Source organism: Oncorhynchus masou, chromosome 1 (genome assembly GCF_036934945.1).
Source record: "Oncorhynchus masou masou isolate Uvic2021 chromosome 1, UVic_Omas_1.1, whole genome shotgun sequence".
NCBI classification, from domain to species: Eukaryota; Metazoa; Chordata; class Actinopteri; order Salmoniformes; family Salmonidae; genus Oncorhynchus; species Oncorhynchus masou.
The window spans coordinates 25,199,051-25,218,180 of NC_088212.1; the positions used below are offsets into that span (position 1 = coordinate 25,199,051).

General features: G+C 42.9%; 1 protein-coding gene across 2 annotated transcripts in view; it reads left to right on the top strand.

Moving 5' to 3' along the window:
• Window positions 1–16,698, top strand: part of LOC135540230 (E3 ubiquitin-protein ligase RNF34-like) — a 33,024-nt gene extending 16,326 nt beyond the window's left edge. Inside the window, exons 4-8 of one of the 2 annotated variants that reach the window (XM_064966740.1) lie at window positions 1,608–1,670; window positions 4,158–4,359; window positions 4,507–4,536; window positions 4,806–4,868; window positions 14,398–16,698. In XM_064966740.1, coding sequence (XP_064822812.1) covers window positions 1,608–1,670; window positions 4,158–4,359; window positions 4,507–4,536; window positions 4,806–4,868; window positions 14,398–14,585 — 546 coding nt within the window. In that variant the 3' untranslated portion in view covers window positions 14,586–16,698. The remainder of the gene's footprint in view (window positions 1–1,607; window positions 1,671–4,157; window positions 4,360–4,506; window positions 4,537–4,805; window positions 4,869–14,397) is intronic. The other variant, XM_064966749.1, reaches the window with a different exon arrangement.
• The last annotated feature ends 2,432 nt before the right edge of the window (window positions 16,699–19,130 follow it).

A 19,130-nucleotide genomic window follows, 5' to 3' on the forward strand; every position in this document is an offset into this window, starting at 1 on the left:
AGCTCTGACAGCTGACGCTTAAAGTTAGTGAGGGAGATAAAAGTCTCCAACTTCAGTGATTTTTGCAATTCGTTCCAGTCATTGGCAGCAGAGACCTGGAAGGAAAGGAGGCCAAAGGTGATGTTGGCTTTGGGGATGACCAGTGAAATATACCTGCTGGAGCGCCTGCTACGCGTGGGTGTTGCTATGGAGACCAGTGAGCTGAGATAAGTCTTTGCTAGGTAAAGCCCCGCCTTATAGAGGACCTGGAGCCAGTGGGTTTGGCGACGAATATGGTGGGTAGTATATGGGGCTTTGGTGAAAAAACGGATGGCACTGTGATAGACTGCATCCAGTTTGCTGAGTAGAGTGTTGGAGGCTATTTTGTAAATGACATCGCCAAAGTCAAGGATCGGTAGGATAGTCCGTGTTACGATGTTATTTTTGGCAGCGTGAGTGAAGGAGGCTTTGTTGCGAAATAGGAAGCCGATTCTAGATACTCATTTTGGATTGGAGATGCTTAATATAAGTTTGGAAGGAGAGTTTACAGTCTAGCCAGACACCTAGGTATTTATAGTTGTCCACATAAGTCAGAACCGTCCAGAGTAGTGATGCTGGACAGGCGGGCGGGTAGTGATCGGTTGAAGAGTGTGCATTTAGTTTTACTAGCATTTAAGACCAGTTGGAGGCCGCGGAACCAGTGATGAATGGCATTGAAGCTATACAGAATGGTGTCGTCTGCATAGCGGTGGATCAAAGAGTCACCCGCAGCAAGAGCGACATCATTGATATATACAAAGAAGAGAGTCTGCCTGAGAATTGAACACTGTGGCACCTCATAGAGAGAGTCCAGACCTCTGGCCATATCTGAGAAGTAGTTAGTGAACCAGGCGAGGGGCAGTCATTAGAGAAACCAAGGCTGTTGAGTCTGCAGATAAGAATATGGTCATTGTCGGAACTAGAAGTCATTGTCGGAACTAGAAGCACAAGCATTTCGCTACACTCGCATTAACATCTGCTAACCATGTGTATGTGACAAATAAAATTTGATTTGATTTGATTGACAGAGTCGAAAGCCTTGGCCAGGTCGATGAAGATGGCTGCACAGTACGGTTTTTTTCGATGGCGGTTATGATATCGTTTAGGAACTTGGAATCCAGATTGCATAGTGGAGAAGGTATGGTGGGATTCGAAATGGTTGGTGATCTGTTTGTTCACTTGGCTTTCAAAGACTTTAGAAAGACAGGGCAGCATGAATATAGGTCTGTAACAGTTTGGGCCTAGAGTGTCTCCCCTTTTGAAGAGATGAGGCATCTTGTTGGACCCCCCTCCCAATAGAGAGATGAGGCCTCCTCTTGGACTCTCCCCTAGCCTCCTCTCTCAAATTATATAGGAAGTAGCCCTGTCCTGTTTTTCTAGTCCTGTAAACAAAAAAGCTCAGCTGGTGCAGACAGCAGTAGAAGCTTTACTATGAATGGAAGGTAAACATAGTAGTCCCCCAGGTATCTATGGACTAAGCAGCGGGTGACTAATCCTATCCCTGCCTGGACTGTACAGTAAGTATTTATAGTTCTCTGTGGAGGTTTCCGTCTGAATCCTGTGTTTTTGTGTTTGTTTTGGCTGTATAGGATATAGGAGACGCTACATCTCTCTCCACCCTGAACCTGGAACCCAGTGAACACACACCAGAGGTAAATAATAAACATCACCCAGTAGGCTACCTCTTACAGCATCTGGAGCTTATTCAGAGGGGTGCAACTTTCTCTCCAATGCAGTATGTGTCATGTACAGTTGAAGTCAGAAGTTTACATACACTTAGGTTGGTGTCATTAAAACTCATTTTTCAACCACTCCACACATTGTTTGTTCACAAACTATAGTTTTGGCAAGTTGGTTAGGAAGTAATTTTTCCAACTGTTTTTTTCCAATTGTTTACAGACAGATTATTTAACTTATAATTAATTTGTATCACAATTCCAGTGGCTCAGAAGTTTACACACACTAAGTTGACTGTGCCTTTAAACAGCTTGGAAAATTCCAGAAAATGATGTCATGGCTTTAGAAGTTTCTGATAGGCTAATTGACAATTTAAGTCAATTGGAGGTGTACCTGTGGATGTATTTTAAGGCCTACCTTCAAACTCAGTGCCTCTTTGCTTGACATCATAGGAAAATCAAAATGAATCAGCCAAGACTTCAGAAAAAATTTGTAAAACTCCATAAGTATAGTTCATCCTTGGGAGCAATTTCCAAATGCCTAAAGTTGTAACGACCGTTGGTGGAAGAAGGTGAGGACCAAGATGCAGCTTGGTAAATGTTTATCATTATTTTAATGAACTGAACACTAAATACAACAAGGAACAAACGAAACAACCGAAACAGCTCGGTCAGGTGCAAAACACACTAAACAGAAAATAACTACCCACAACCCATAATGGGAAAACAGGCTGCCTCAGTATGGTTCTCAATCAGAGAAAACAATTGACAGCTGCCTCTGATTGGGAATCATACCAGGCCAAAACCAGAAATACAAAACAGAACAAAAACATAGAATGCCCACCCCAACTCACACCCTGACCAAACTAAAATAGAGACATAAAAAAGGAACTAAGGTCAGGATGTGACAAACGTTACCAAGTTCATTTGTATAAACAATAGTACGCAAGTATAAACACCATGGGACCACGTAGCCGTCATACCGCTCAGGAAGGAGACACGTTCTGTCTCCTAGAGATGACTGTACTGTAATGAAACAGGCAGGGAGCAGGTCTCGTTCCCTCGACCTTCTAGCCCGAAGTCCCGAGCACTATCGACTGTGCGCCAAAAGCATGCTCGAGCGGCAGAGTCGATATCCGCGCTTTTAAAGCCAGGGTCGTTACACTACTCCCTCCTTTCAAAGAGTACGTCCTCGCGCTAGCTTGCGACTCTACATCTTACAGGAACACGCTCACAGGCCATGCACACTCACTGTCGTGGATGCAAGGTCCGATCCCACTTCTGACACCAATGTAGTGAAACAAGCAGGGAGCAGGTCTCGAACCCTCGACCTTCTAGCCTGAAGTCCAGCGCGCTATCGACTGTGCCCCAAAGGCATGCTCAAGCGGCAGAGTCGATATCCGCGCTTATAAACCCAGGGTCGTTACAGTACTTTGGTGCGAAAAGTGCAAATCTATCCCAGAACAACAGCAACGGACCTTGTGAAGATGCTGGAGGAAATGGGTACAAAAGTATCTATATGCACATTAAAACAAGTCCTAAAGCGACATAACCTGAAGGGCCACTTAGCATGGAAGAAGCCACTGCTTCAAAACCGCCATAAAAAAGCCAGACTACATGGGGAAAAAGATCATACTTTTTGGAGAAATGTCCTCGGTTCTAAAGAAACAAAAATAGAACTGTTTGGCCATAATGACCATCGTTATGTTAGGAGAAAAAAGGGGGAGGCTTGCAAGCTGAAGAACACCATCCCAAACCATGAAGCACGGGGGTGGCGGCATCATGTTGTTTGGGTGCTTTGCTGCAGGAGGGACTGGTGCACTTCACAAAATAGATGGCTACATGAGGAAGGAATATTATGTGGATATTTTGAAGCAACATCTCAAGACATCAGTCAGGAAGTTAAGGCTTGGTCGTAAATGTGTCTTCCAAATGGACAATGACCCCAAGCATACTTCCAAAGTTGTGGCAAAATGGCTTAAGGACAACAAAGTCAAGGTATTGGAGTGGCCATCACAAAGCCCTGACCTCAATCCCATAGAAAATGTGTAGACCTACAAACATGACTCAGTTACACCAGTTCTGTCAGGAGGAATCGGCCAATATTCACCCAACTTATTGTGGGAATCTTGTGGAAGGCTACCCGAAAAGTTTGACCCAAGTTAAACAATTTAAAGGCAATGCTACCAAATATTAATTGAGTGTATGTAAACTTCTGACCCACTGGGAATGTGATGAAATAAATAAAAGCTGAAATAAGTCATTCTCTCTGCTATTATTCTGACATTTTACATTCTTAAAATGAAGTGGTGATCCAAACTGACCTAAGACAGGGAATTTCTGCTTGGATTAAATGTCAGGAATTGTGAAAAACTTAGTTTAAATGTATTTGGCTAAGGTGTATGTAAACCTCCGACTTCAACTGTATGTAATGGCTAATGGCTCCCCTCTCTCATCCTGTAGGTGATCCCTCAGACGTGGCAGCGAGCACGGGCCTCTCTCTCAGACATCTCTTGCCTGAGGGACATCGAGGGTCTGTCCGTCAGACAACTGAAGGAGATCCTGGCCAGGAATTTTGTCAACTATTCAGGCTGCTGCGAGAAGTGGGAGCTGGTAGAGCGCGTCAGCCACTTGTACAGAGAGACAGAGGAGAACAGGAAGTCATGTGAGTAGCAGTGAGCCTGGTCCCAGATCTGTTTGAGCTGTCCCATCAACTCCTATGGTCATCACCATGCCATGTTTTTCAATTAAAATGGTGTACGATAGTTTTATTAGCTTGAGTACCTAAATGTTTTTTCTTACTTTCCTCTAGTGGAAAACGTGAACACAGCTATAACTTCAGGTAAGAAATCACTGCTCTGTCTGTCTTTTGTGATGTTACATGATGATATGTAAAGTTTGGACCAGGAATGGAAAGTACAGCTACTTAACATGTAACCCTTCAGTCTCTGTCTCGTCAGTGATATTCTAGCTCAGGACGTACAGTATGTTCATTACTGTAGCTGCCTTTAATATTGTACCTTCAGAGTTCCTTCAGAGTTGATTTCTGTAGTGTTTAAAAAAAATCAGAATCAGTATTTATTGACAGTTGCTTTACTCCTTCCTTTCAAGTGGTGGCCTTGCCCCTTCCTCCCATCTGCATTGGAGGGATTGGAGGTAAGGTATCTGAAAAAGGCAAGTGTTCCCCTGGTCACTCCAACTGTTGACCTGGTCACTCTTACCATCTCATGGCCCAGCCCCTCCGCATGCATGTAACACAGGCATCCATCCTCATATACAGCCCTTAGTGATGCATGCAGGAGTTTCACCTTACTTACTGCATCTGGTTCCACCACCACCACTACTACTCCTGCTGCACATCAATCATGGTGTTTTTGTATCTCATCCATACCAAGGGTACCTCCATGCATTCTGAGCATGTTTCGCTATTGGACGCCATCTTTGCCCCTTTCCATTGGTGTATAAGAACCGGTCTCCCAAGTGCAATCCTTAAGTGTATTACCTCTTGGAAAGCCCAAGATAGTATTTAATAACTTCACACACATACAGTGCTTTCGGAAAGTATTAGGGCCCTATGATTTTCACGATGTGGAAAAGACGGATGGAATCACTGAATTTGGTATTAAAAATGGAATCAACTGTAAAATGTGAAATATTGCAGAATTGTCCATAATTTGCCTGATATGTATTTAAAAAATAAAATAAAGTAGGCCTAATTATTGTAGTGACCTAAATTATTCAATAATTGTAAAATTACAGGTGAGTAGGCCTAGACAAATAATTCCATTTTCGACTGGGGTGTTTTGAGAGGGTGGTCGGTCATGCGTGAGACCCTTACGTCACCTCACAACTTGGCTGTTATTTTGAGAAACATTTCGAAGAGGTCGTCTAAGACGTCCAAGTCATCAAAAAAAAATGGAAAGATTTGACCCTAACCCCTAAATTCAGAGCAGAGCAATGCCCAAAGGATTATTATGAGTCAGGTGATAAGCTGTTTTGCAAATTCTGTCAACATAGTATTGATTGGACCTGTAAAAATATGTGTGATGACCACTTAAAGTGTAAAGCTCATGTGAACAAGGAAAAGCACCGTGTTAGCCAGAGCATGCCTCTTCAAACGACCTATTACTTGTGCAAGCGCATCAGCAGATTCAAGATGAGAATTTATTCAGGACTTTGTGGCTGTTTGCACTGAATCTGACATCCCCTTACACCGTACCCAAACTGGACGCGCGCGTGCCATCGTGCGCAAATATTTTATCTGAAATGCACAAGGTCCTCTACTCTGACAGTTAATCTACACATAAAACGGTCAACCGAATCGTTTCTAGTCATCTCTCCTTCCAGGCTTTTTCTTCTTTGGACTTTATATGGTGATTGGCATCTAATCTCATAGTATTACCACGACCGACCGACCTCAGTTCATCTTTTAATCACCCAACTTGGGTATAACCAATGAGGAGATGGCACATGAGGATCTGCTTCTATAAACCAACGAGGAGATGTGAGAGCGTCACAAATAGAACTGACTTCTATTTTAGCGCTTGGCAACCCAGACACTCGTTGGCTTGCGCGTCCAGTGTGGGTGCAATGATTGCATAACATGTAAACTCAGCAAAAAAAGAAACGTCCTCTCACTGTCAACTGCGTTTATTTTCCGCAAACTTAACATGTGTAAATATTTGTATGAACATAACAAGATTCATCAACTGATACATAAACTGAACAAGTTCCATAGACATGTGACTAACAGAAATGGAATGATGTGTCCCTGAACAAAGGGGGGTCAAAATCAAAAGTAAAAGTTAATATGGTGTGGCCACCAGCTGCATTATTATGGTGTGGCCACCAGCTGCATTAAGTACTGCAGTGCATCTCCTCATGGACTGTACCAGATTTGCCAGTTCTTGCTGTGAGATGTTACCCCACTCTTCCACCAAGGCACCTGCAAATTCAAGGACATTTCTGGGGGGAATGGCCCTAGCCCTCACCCTCCGATCCAACAGGTCCCAGGCGTGCTCAATGGGATTGAGATCCGGGCTCTTTGCTGGCCATGGCAGAACACTGGCATTGCTGTCTAGCAGGAAATCACGCACAGAACGAGCAGTATAGCTGGTAGCATTGTCATGCTGGAGGGTCATGTCAAGATGAGCCTGCAGGAAGGGCACCACATGAGAGAGGAGGATGTCTTCCCTGTAACGCACAGCATTGAGATTCCCTGCAATGACAACAATCTCAGTCCGATGATGCTGTGACACACCACCCCAGACCATGATGGACCCCCCCCCTCCAAACCCTCCACCTCCGATCCCGCTCCAGAGTACAGGCCTTGGTGTAACGCTCATTCCTTCGATGATAAACGCAAATCCGACCATCACCCCTTGGTGAGACAAAACCGCGACTCGTCAGAGAAGAGCACTTTTTGCCAGTCCTGTCTGGTCCTGTGACGGTGGGTTTGTGCCCATAGGCGCAGTTGTTGCTGGTGATGTCTGGTGAGGACTTGCCTTACAACAGGCCTACAAGCCCTCAGTCCATCCTCTCTCAGCCTATTGCGGACAGTCTGAGCACTGATGGAGGGATTGTGCGTTCCTGGTGTAACTCGGGCAGTTGTTGCCATCCTGTACCTTTCCTTTAAAAATTTATTTCACCTTTATTTAACCAGGTAGGCCAGTTGAGAACAAGTTCTCATTTACAACTGCGACCTGACCAAGATAAAGCAAAGCAGTGCGACAAAAAACAACAACACAGAGTTACAAGGTAATAAATAGGCCATAGTGGCAAAGTAATTACAAATAAGCTAATTAACACTGGGAGTGATTGATGTGCAAGTAGAAATACTGGTGTGCAAAAGAGCAAAAAAGTAAATAAAAACAATATGGCAATGAGGTAGGTAGTTGGATGGGCTATTTCCGGATGGGCTATGTACAGCTGCAGTGATCGGTAAGCTGCTCAGATAACTGTTGCTTAAAGTTAGTGAGGGAGATAGAAGTCTCCAACTTCAGTGATTTGTGCAATTCGTTCCAGTCATTGGCAGCAGAGAACTTGAAGGAAAGGCAGCCAAAGAGGTGTTGGCTTTGGGGATGACCAGTGAGATATACCTGCTGGAGCGCGTGCTACGGGTGGGTGTTGTTATGGTGACCAGTGAGCTGAGATAAGGAGTTTTACCTAGCAAAGACTTATAGATGACCTGGAGCCAGTGGGTCTGGCGACGAAAATGTAGCAAGGGCCAGCCGACGAGAGCATACAGGTCGCAGTGGTGGGTAGTATTTGGGGCTTTGGTGACAAAACGGATGGCACTGTGATGGACTGCATCCAGTTGGCTGAGTAGAGTGTTGGAGGCTATTTTGTAAATGACATCGCCAAAGTCAAGGATCGGTAGGATAGTCAGTGTTACGATGGTATTTTTGGCAGCGTGAGTGAAGGAGGCTTTGTTGCGAAATAGGAAGCCAATTCTAGATTTAATTTTGGATTGGAGATGCTTAATATGAGTCTGGAAGGAGAGTTTACAGTCTAGCCAGACACTTAGGTATTTATATATTCTAAGTCAGAACCGTCCAGAGTAGTGATGCTAGTCGGGCGGGCGGGTGTGGGCAGCGATCGGTTGAAGAGCATGCATTTAGTTTTAGTAGCATTTAAGAGCAGTTGGAGGCCACCGAAGGAGTGTTGTATGGCATTGAAGCTCGTTTGGAGGTTTGTTAACACAGTGTCCAAAGAAGGGCCAGATGTATACAGAAGAGGTGCGTAGAGGTGGATCAAGGAATCACCCGCAGCAAGAGCGACATCATTGATATATACAGAGAAGAGAGTCGGCCCGAGAATTGAACCCTGTTGTACCCTCATAGAGACTGCCAGAGGTCCGGACAACAGGCTCTCTGATTTGACACACTGAACTCTCTGAGAAGTAGTTGGTGAATCAGGCGAGGCAGTCATTAGAGAAACCAAGGCTGTTGAGTCTGCCGATAAGAATACGGTGATTGAGTCGAAAGCCTTGGCCAGGTCGATGAAGACGGCTGCACAGTACTGTCTTTTATCGATGGCGGTTATGATGGCGGTTTAGTACCTTGAGCGTGGCTGAAGTGCACCGGTGACCAGCTCGGAAACCGGATTGCACAGCGGAGAAGGTGCGGTGGGATTCGAAATGGTAGGTGATCTGTTTTGTTTACTTGGCTTTCAAAGACTTTAGAAAGGCAAGGCAGGATGGATATAGGTCTATAACAGTTTGGGTCTAGAGTGTCACCCCCTTTGAAGAGGGGGATGACCACGGCAGCTTTCCAATCTTTAGGGATCTCGAATGATACGAAAGAGAGGTTGAACAGACTGGTAATAGAAGTTGCAACAATGGCTGCGGATAATGTTAGAGAGAGTGGGTCCAGATTGTCTAGCCCAGCTGATTTGTACGGGTCCATGTTTTGCAGCTCTTTCAGAACATCTGCTGTCTGGATTTGGGAAGGAGACGCTGGGGAGGTTTGGACAAGTAGCTGCGGGGGGTGCGGAGTTGTTGGCCGTGGTAGAGAAATGCTTATTGAAATTCTCGATTATCGTGGATTTATCGGGGGTGACAGTGTTTCCTAGCCTCAGTGCAGTGGGCAGCTGGGAGTAGGTGCTCTTATTCTCCATGGACTTTAGTGTCCCAGTACTTTTTGGAGTTAGAGCTACAGGATGCAAATTTCTGTTTGAAAAAGCTAGCCTTAGCTTTCCTAACTGACTGTGTGTATTGGTTCCTGACTTCCCTGAAAAGTTTCATTTCGCGGGTACTATTCGATGTTAGTGCAGTACGCCACAGGATGTTTTTGTGCTGGTCGAGGGCAGTCGGGTCTGGAGTGAACCAAGGGCTATATCTGTTCTTAGTTCTACATTTTATGAAAGGGTCATGCTTATTTAAGATGATGAGGAAATTACCTGTCAAGAAAAACCAGGCATCCTCTACTGAAGGGATGAGGTCAATATCCTTCCAGGATACCCAGGCCAGGTTGATTAGAAAGGCCTGCTCGCAGAAGTGTTTTAGGGAGCATTTGACAGTGATGAGGGGCAGTCGTTTGACCGCGGAACCATAACGGATGCAGGCAATGAGGCAGTGATTGCTGAGATCCTGGTTGAAAACAGAGGTGTATTTAGAGAGCAAGTTGGTCAGGATAATATCTATGAGGGTGCCCATGTTTACGGATTTAGGGTTGTTCCTGGTGGGTTCCTTGATGATTTGTTTGAGATTGAGGGCATCTAGCTTAGATTGTAGGATGGCCGGGGTGTTAAGCATATCCCAGTTTAGGTCACCGAACAGAACGAACTCTGAAGATAGATAGGGGGCAATCAATTCATATACAGTGGGGAGAACAAGTATTTGATACACTGCCGATTTTGCAGGTTTTCCTACTTACAAAGCATGTAGAGGTCTGCAATTTTTATCATTAGTACACTTCAACTGTGAGAGACGGAATCTAAAACAAAAATCCAGAAAATCACATTGTATGATTTTTAAGTAATTAATTTGCATGTTATTGCATGACATAAGTATTTGATACATCAGAAAAGCAGAACTTAACATTTGGTACAGAAACCTTTGTTTGCAATTACAGAGATCATACGTTTCCTGTAGTTCTTGACCAGGTTTGCACACACTGCAGCAGGGATTTTGGCCCACTCCTCCATACAGACCTTCTCCAGATCCTTCGGGTTTCGGAGCGGTTGCTGGACAATACGGACTTTCAGCTCCCTCCAAAGATTTTCTATTGGGTTCAGGTCTGGAGACTGGCTAGGCCACTCCAGGACCTTGAGATGCTTCTTACGCAGCCACTCCTTAGTTGCCTGTGTGTTTCAGATTGTTGTCATGCTGGAAGACCCAGCCACGACCCATCTTCAATGCTCTTACTGAGGGAAGGAGGTTGTTGGCCAAGATCTAGCGATACATGGCCCCGTCCATCCTCCCCTCAATGCGGTGCAGTCGTCCTGTCCCCTTTGCAGAAAAGCATCCCCAAAGAATGATGTTTCCACCTCCTTGCTTCACGGTTGGGATGGTGTTCTTGGGGTTGTACTCATCCTTCTTCCTCCAAACACGGCGAGTGGAGTTTAGACCAAAAAGCTCTATTTTTGACCCAAAAAGTTTGACCTTCTCTGGGTCATCTCCCTTCTCTGGGTCATCCAGGTGGTCATTGGCAAACTTCAGACAGGCCTGGACATGCGCTGGCTTGAGTAGGGGGACCTTGCGTGCGCTGCAGGATTTTAATCCATGACGGCGTAGTGTGTTACTAATGGTTTTCTTTGGGACTGTGGTCCCAGCTCTCTTTGTAACCAGGTCCTGCCGTGTAGTTCTGGGCTGATCCCTCACCTTCCTCATGATCATTGATGCCCCACGAGGTGAGATCTTGCATGGAGCCCCAGACTGAGGGTGATTGACCGTCATCTTGAATTTCTTCCATTTTCTAATAATTGCGGCAACAGCTCTCTGGCCTGGCCATTGTGGAGAGGTTGGAGTCTGTTTGATTGAGTGTGTGGACAGGTGTCTTTTATACAGGCAACAAGTTCAAACAGGTGCAGATAATACAAGTAATGAGTGGAGAACAGGAGGGCTTCTTAAAGAAAAACTAACAGGTCTGTGAGAGCCGGAATTCTTACTGGTTGGTAGGTTCTCGCCACTGTATGTCCCGCAGGTTTGATGTTTAGATGTACCGATCCTGTGCAGGTGTTGTTACACATGGTCTGCCACTGCGAGGACGATCAGCTCTCCGTCCTGTCTCCCTGTAGCTCTGTCTTTGGCGTCTCACATTACTGACATTGCAATTTATTGCCCTGGCCACATCTGCAGTCCTCATGCCTCCTTGCAGCATGCCTAAGGCACGTTCACACAGATGAGCAGGGACCCTGGGCATCTTTCTTTTGGTGTTTTTCAGAGTCAGTAGAAAGGCCTCTTTAGTGTCCCAAGTTTTCATAACTGTGACCTTAATTGCCTACTGTCTGTAAGCTGTCTTAACGACCATTTCACAGGTGCATGTTCATTAATTGTTTATGGTTCATTGAACATGCATGGGAAACAGTGTTTAAACGCTTTACAATGAAGATCTGTGAAGTTATTTGGATTATTACGAATTATCTTTGAAAGACAGTGTCCTGAAAAAGGGACTTTTCTTTCTTTGCTAAGTTTGTGTAAATGTATTTTCCTACGCGAGCTGTGTGGTCAGCATGTTAGAAAAGCTAAGAAAGCTCCAGCCCTTTCTAGTGAAGCATTGCAAACAGGGAGGAGCGTTGCCCGAAAATGAGAGCAGCCCCTGTCAAACTCACCTGCCTGTGTGTTCGACCAACATATGACTGCTGTTCTACAGAAGATCCGTGGCATGAAGTTTGCGGTGGTTGTTGACGAGACAACAGATGCAAGGGATTACAGCGTTCTAAACATCGTCATTGCTGAGTTAACTTAACAGCCTATTAATATACCATTGTAATAGCCTACATTTACATTCTGCAATGTGAATTGTCCGCATGCAAATTGTGATATTCCAAACGACGAGCTATCGTGTTGAAATATAGTGATGCATAATGTCAGCAGCTGTCTGCCTCTCCATCTAGCTAACTATCGCTGTATCTATATTGTGTTTACACTTGGAATTTAAATAAGACCTTTATTTTGTCACAATATTATTTTAGGTTAAATCAAAGTTTTTCCTTATGTTTAATTACAGGTGTTGAAAACCAGTACTTTCTGATGGATGTCATTTTCATGGACAAATACAACTACTCAACGTTTTCCCAATCATTACTAGCCTCCCTCCACAGCAACCATCTGAACCTGAATGATGCCTGGGCGTTGGACACAGATAATGCCTCCTACTGACTGAAGGCATACAAGGAGGTTCTGAAAGGAGTGATGCCCAACAGTGTCCATGTAACCTGTCTCTGTCATGTCATCAATCTGGTGGGTGAGACCTGGCAGCACAACAAATACTTCTCTGAAGTTGCATCACTTGTGACATGAATGAGATCTGTCTTCTTCGAGAAGTCTGCCAGAACGAGAAGATGAGCTTCCTCATTATGAAGGAGTTTGTGCAGGACAAGGCTCCTCCTTGAAGCACTGAGCACCAGATGGAATAGCTGGTTTGAGGCAGTGAAGTATCATGCAGAGAATGTTCATCTGTACAGAGATTTATTAAATTAAAAATGTAAAAAAAATAGATAATGGAACATGTGACCAACACTTAACATGTTGCGTTTACATTTTTGCTCAGTGTATTTTGGAGCAGATTCAAAAGTATAACTAGTTCACTCAGGAACATTTAATGTTGTCTTGGTAAGCAACTCCAGTGTATATTTGGCCTTGTGTTTTAGGGTATTGACCTGCTGAAAGGTGTATTTGTCTCCGTGTCTGCTAGGAAGCAGACTGAACCAGATTTTCCTTTAGGATTTTGCCTGTGCTTAGCTCTATTCTGTTTCTGTTTATCCTAATAAAGATAACTCCTTAGTCCTTACCGATGATAAGCATACCCATAACATGATTCAGTCACCACCATGCTTGAAAATATGAAAAGTGGTACTCAGTGATGTGTTGGATTTGCCCCAAACATAATTCTTTGTATTCAGGACATGTAGTTTATTTCTTTGCCACATTTTTGGCAGTTTTACTTTAGTGCCTTATTGCAAACAGGATGCATGTTTTGTTATATTTGTATTTTGTTCTTTTCACTCTATCATTTAGGTTAGCATTGTGGAGTAACTACAATGTTGATACATCTTGAGTTTTCTCCTATCACAACCGTTAAACTTTGTAACTGTTTTAAAGTCACCATTGGCCTCATGGTGAAATCTCTGAGCGGTATTCTTCCTCTGTGGTAACTGAGTTAGGAAGGACGCCTGTATCTTTGTAGTGACTGGGTGTATTGATACACCATCCAAAGTGTAAATAATAACTTCACCATGCTCAAAGGGACATTCAATGTCTGCTTCTTTTTTTTTTTTTACCCATCTACCAATAGGTGTCCTTCTTTGCGAGGCTTTGGAAAACCTCCCTGGTCTTTGCTGTTGAATGTTTGTTTGAAATTCACTGCTCGACTGAGGGACCTTACAGATAATTGTATGTGTGGGGTACAGAGATGAGGTAGTCATTTAAAAAATCATGTTATAACACTTATTGCCCACAGTGAATCAGCACAATTTATGTGACTTAGGAAATGCTTTATTCCTTAACTTATTTAGGCTCTCCATAACAAAGGGGTTGAATATTTACTGACTGAAGGCATTTCAGCTTTTAATTTTTAATTAAAAAATCTATTAACATTCCGCTTTGACATTATGGGGCATTGTGTTTAGGCCAGTGACATAAAAAGTCTCAATTTACTTTCTGAAGGCACTGTATTTCTATAAAGCTAAATATGTCCAGCTGCATGATGTCTGAATTCAAACATCCACTGATACACCGTCAGGATGAGGAACAGGTCTTGTTGTCATGGAAACTCCTCGTATGGAAGCCTTTTTATCCAGCGCTGCTATTTCCAGGAGCCTGTATGGAGCTTGCCCTCTGCTTTGTACCAGCCATGACCTTCCTATGTTAAGGCACCCTAGATAAGAGAGAGAGAGGAGATATTGGGATCTCTCTTCAAGGCAGTGTCACTCTCTTCTACCTCTTCGGGGCATGACATCATCATTGCTCTCCTCCACTCTCATCTGTATGTCATGTTGTTCTTTTACTTTTTTCTGATTCCTCCCCTCTGTCTTCCTCCAGATCGGGAGAAGGCCCAGCTGACCAACCTGGATAACAGCTTGTGTAGGATCTGCATGGATGCTGCGATTGACTGCGTCCTTCTGGAGTGTGGTCACATGGTCACCTGCACCAAGTGTGGTAAGCGGATGAGCGAGTGTCCCATCTGCAGGCAGTACGTTGTGAGAGCTGTGCACGTCTTCAAGTCCTAATGTCTCAACCCATCACCACCGTCTCAGAACATCTTCAACAAAACACTCCAGAGAAACGGAGATCTGTTCCGTCACAGTCCATACTGGGAGACTGCCTCCATGCTCTCACCACCAGTACTTCTTGTGGGTGTTCATGTTGTCATCCCCTGAAACGCTTACATTATTTGCACACTTCAACGTGACTATTAAAAATGCAGTGTTCTCTTTTTACCTTGTATTATTTAGTCTGACTAATCAGTGTTTGAAGGGAAAAAGGGCAGCAGTCTACCCTCGTATTATTCCATTACTAAACACATCCTTGACTTGTTCCTATCAAGAATGTGAGCTATTCAATCACATGTGCATTGTTGTCTAACACGATGTATCACTTTCGAATCTGCCTGCTATGAACTGTAGCATTTGCTGCAAATAACTGCATATCTTAGTAATTCTGAAGAAAATACTGTACTGTGCAACAGGATGGAGGATGAGCAAATTAGAGGTCTATTTGGATTCAAAACAGCAATATCCAATGTCATTTGCTCTTTTGTCATGTCTTAGCACTGAGTGTTAAGATGGAAAGGAAAAACAGGTGCTAAATACATTCAAATGTTTTTCCAACTTATAAATTGTGGATTTTCTTTCATTAATATTTTCCATTTTCTTTTGAAAGTGGAAGGAATAGTTTGTTTTTAATTGATAAATGATTGTAGTTAACACAGAACAACTAATCAAAGAGAGCTGCAACTTAACTGGCACTGGAATATAAAGTGTGTCTATATATATATATATATATATTAGTACCATTGTAGAATAATAGGGAAGACATCAACACTATGAAATAACACATGGAATCATGTAACCAATTTTCTTTTTAAATCAATATATTTTATATGTGATATTCTTCAAAGTAGCCACCCTTTGCCTTGCACACTCTTGGAACCTTTTTTACTATTTTCTACATTGTAGAATAATAATGAAGACATCAAAACTATGAAATAACACATACCAAGAGTGTGCAAAGGTTGGCTGCTTTGAAGAATCAAATACAGTGCCTTGCGAAAGTATTCGGCCCCCTTGAACTTTGCGACCTTTTGCCACATTTCAGGCTTCAAACATAAAGATATAAACCTGTATTTTTTTGTGAAGAATCAACAACAAGTGGGACATAATCATGAAGTGGAACGACATTTATTGGATATTTCAAACTTTTTTTAACAAATCAAAAACTGAAATTGGGCATGCAAAATTATTCAGCCCCCTTAAGTTAATACTTTGTAGCGCCACCTTTTGCTGCGATTACAGCTGTAAGTCGCTTGGGGTATGTCTCTTATCAGTTTTGCACATCGAGAGACTGAATTTTTTTTTTCCATTCCTCCTTGCAAAACAGCTCGAGCTCAGTGAGGTTGGATGGAGAGCATTTGTGAACAGCAGTTTTCAGTTCTTTCCACAGATTCTCAATTGGATTCAGGTCTGGACTTTGACTTGGCCATTCTAACACCTGGATATGTTTATTTTTGAACCATTCCATTGTAGATTTTGCTTTATGTTTTGGATCATTGTCTTGTTGGAAGACAAATCTCTGTCCCAGTCTCAGGTCTTTTGCAGACTCCATCAGGTTTTCTTCCAGAATGGTCCTGTATTTGGCTCCATCCATCTTCCCATCAATTTTAACCATCTTCCCTGTCCCTGCTGAAAAAAAGCAGGCACAAACCATGATGCTGCCACCACCATGTTTGACAGTGGGGATAGTGTGTGTTCAGGGTGATGAGCTGTGTTGCTTTTACGCCAAACATAACGTTTTGCATTGTTGCCAAAAAGTTCAATTTTGGTTTCATCTGACCAGAGCACCTTCTTCCACATGTTTGGTGTGTCTCCCAGGTGGCTTGTGGCAAACTTTAAACAACACTTTTTATGGATATCTTTAAGAAATGGCTTTCTTCTTGCCACTCTTCCATAAAGGCCAGATTTGTGCAATATACGACTGATTGTTGTCCTATGGACAGAGTCTCCCACCTCAGCTGTAGATCTCTGCAGTTCATCCAGAGTGATCATGGGCCTCTTGGCTGCATCTCTGATCAGTCTTCTCCTTGTATGAGCTGAAAGTTTAGAGGGACGGCCAGGTCTTGGTAGATTTGCAGTGGTCTGATACTCCTTCCATTTCAATATTATCGCTTGCACAGTGCTCCTTGGGATGTTTAAAGCTTGGGAAATCTTTTTGTATCCAAATCCGGCTTTAAACTTCTTCACAACAGTATCTCGGACCTGCCTGGTGTGTTCCTTGTTCTTCATGATGCTCTCTGCGCTTTTAACGGACCTCTGAGACTATCACAGTGTAGGTGCATTTATACGGAGACTTGATTACACACAGGTGGATTGTATTTATCATCATTAGTCATTTAGTTCAACATTGGATCATTCAGAGATCCTCACTGAACTTCTGGAGAGAGTTTGCTGCACTGAAAGTAAAGGGGCTGAATAATTTTGCACGCCCACTTTTTCAGTTTTTGATTTGTTAAAAAAGTTTGAAATATCCAATAAATGTCGTTCCACTTCATGATTGTGTCCCACTTGTTGTTGATTCTTCACAAAAAAATACAGTTTTATATCTTTATGTTTGAAGCCTGAAATGTGGCAAAAGTTCGCAAAGTTCAAGGGGGCCGAATACTTTCGCAAGGCACTGTATATTTTGATTTAACACTTTTTTTGGTTACTACACTATATGTGTTATTTCATAGTTTTGATGTCATCACTTATTCTACAATGTAGAAAATAGTAAAAAATAAATAAAGAAACCCTTGAATGAGTAGGTGTGTCCAAACAGAGTGCAAGTGAGAGAGAGGTGACTTGTTGTATATTTGCATATGTTTCATATCACTATGAGATGTTCATATCTATATTTTTTTCCATTTGATTTGAACGTGTAATATTGAATTATTTAAGATGTCCCTCAGATTAGGCTAGTTTATAATTAAAGAGTTGTTTCACTGTCAGGTGGATTGAAATGTTGTTGTTACTGCATTGTTTTGCTTGAGCTCTGTTCCCAAATGAGAAGCAGAGTATAAAGACATGCACAGTTGCGTCTGAAATGGCACCCTATTCCTTATCAAGTGCACTACTTTTGACAAGAACCTACGGGGCTTTGGTCAAAAGTAGTGCACTAATATAAGCCAGGGAATAGGGTGCCATTTCTTACATAGGGTTAGAGATGTTATTTGCATACTGATCTGTTTGTTTTCTACCATTTTAAAATACTAAGCACTGTACTGTATCACACAAAGTCAACATTGCTGCTATTTCAGAAAATGTCACATGCAAGCACCTAGAGTAGCTGAGCAGGTTGCACTTCACTTTGGAAGGGTATGCTAAACAGTGTGTAAGATCTGGTCTTTGGGAATGTTGAACTTTTTATTTTGGTAATTAAATATTTTTATTAAAATACATGACTGTTTACTTGTCTAGTATGCTGTGATGCGCAGAAAACTTGTTCTTGGCACCCCTTTGAAAAATGTAATGAACATAATTTGATTAATGGGGAAATGCTGTAGGAAAATTAAAGCAATCCTGTAGGGCAGTGGTTCCCAAACATTTTATAGTCCCGTACCCCTTCAAACATTCAACCTCCAGCTGTGGTACGCTGACCCCTAGCACCAGGGTCAGCACAATCTCGAATGTTGTTTTTGCCATCATTGTAAGCCTGCCACACACACACACTATAAGATACATTTATTAAACATAAGAATGGTGTGTGAGTTTGTCACTTCCCCCTAGCCGGGTTGTGACAAAGAGCTATTATAGGACCAGGGTACAAAATATAATACATTTTGCTCTTTACTTAGCCATCTTACATATAAAACCTTATTTGTTCATCAACAATTGTCAATAACTCACCACAGGTTAATGAGAAAGGTGTGCTTGAAAGGATACACATAACTCTGGGCTGTATTGGAGAGAGTGTCTTTTTCCACACAGTCTGTGCCTGTATTTCGTTGTCATGCTAGTGAGGGCCGAGAATCCACTCTCACATAGGTACGTGGTTGCAAAGGGCATCAGTGTCTTAACAGTGTGATTTGCAAAGGCAGGATACTCTGAGCGCAGCCCAATCCAGAAATCTGCCAGTGGCTTCTGATTAAATTAAATTTTCACAGAACCACTTGTTGCAATTTCGATGAGGCTCTCTTGTTCAGATATCGGTAAGTGGACTGGAGGCAGGGCATGAAACGGATAACGAATCCAGTTGTTTGTGTCATCCGTTTCGGGAAAGTACATGCGTAATTGCGCACCCAACTCACTCAGGTGCTATATCACATTTGACATTGTCCGGTAAGCTTGAGTTCATTTGCACACAAAAAAATCATACACTGATGGAAAGACGTGTGCTGTCCTTTAAGCTCTTCTCTCAATTCAAAAAAACGTGTCACTACTTTGCACCATGATAACCAGCGCACTTCTTCTGTATGTTGTAAAAGCGTTAAATTGTCACTGCCCATATCATTGCATAGTGCTGAAAATACATGAAAGTTCAGGGGCCTTGCTTTAACAAAGTTAACCATTTTCACTGTAGTG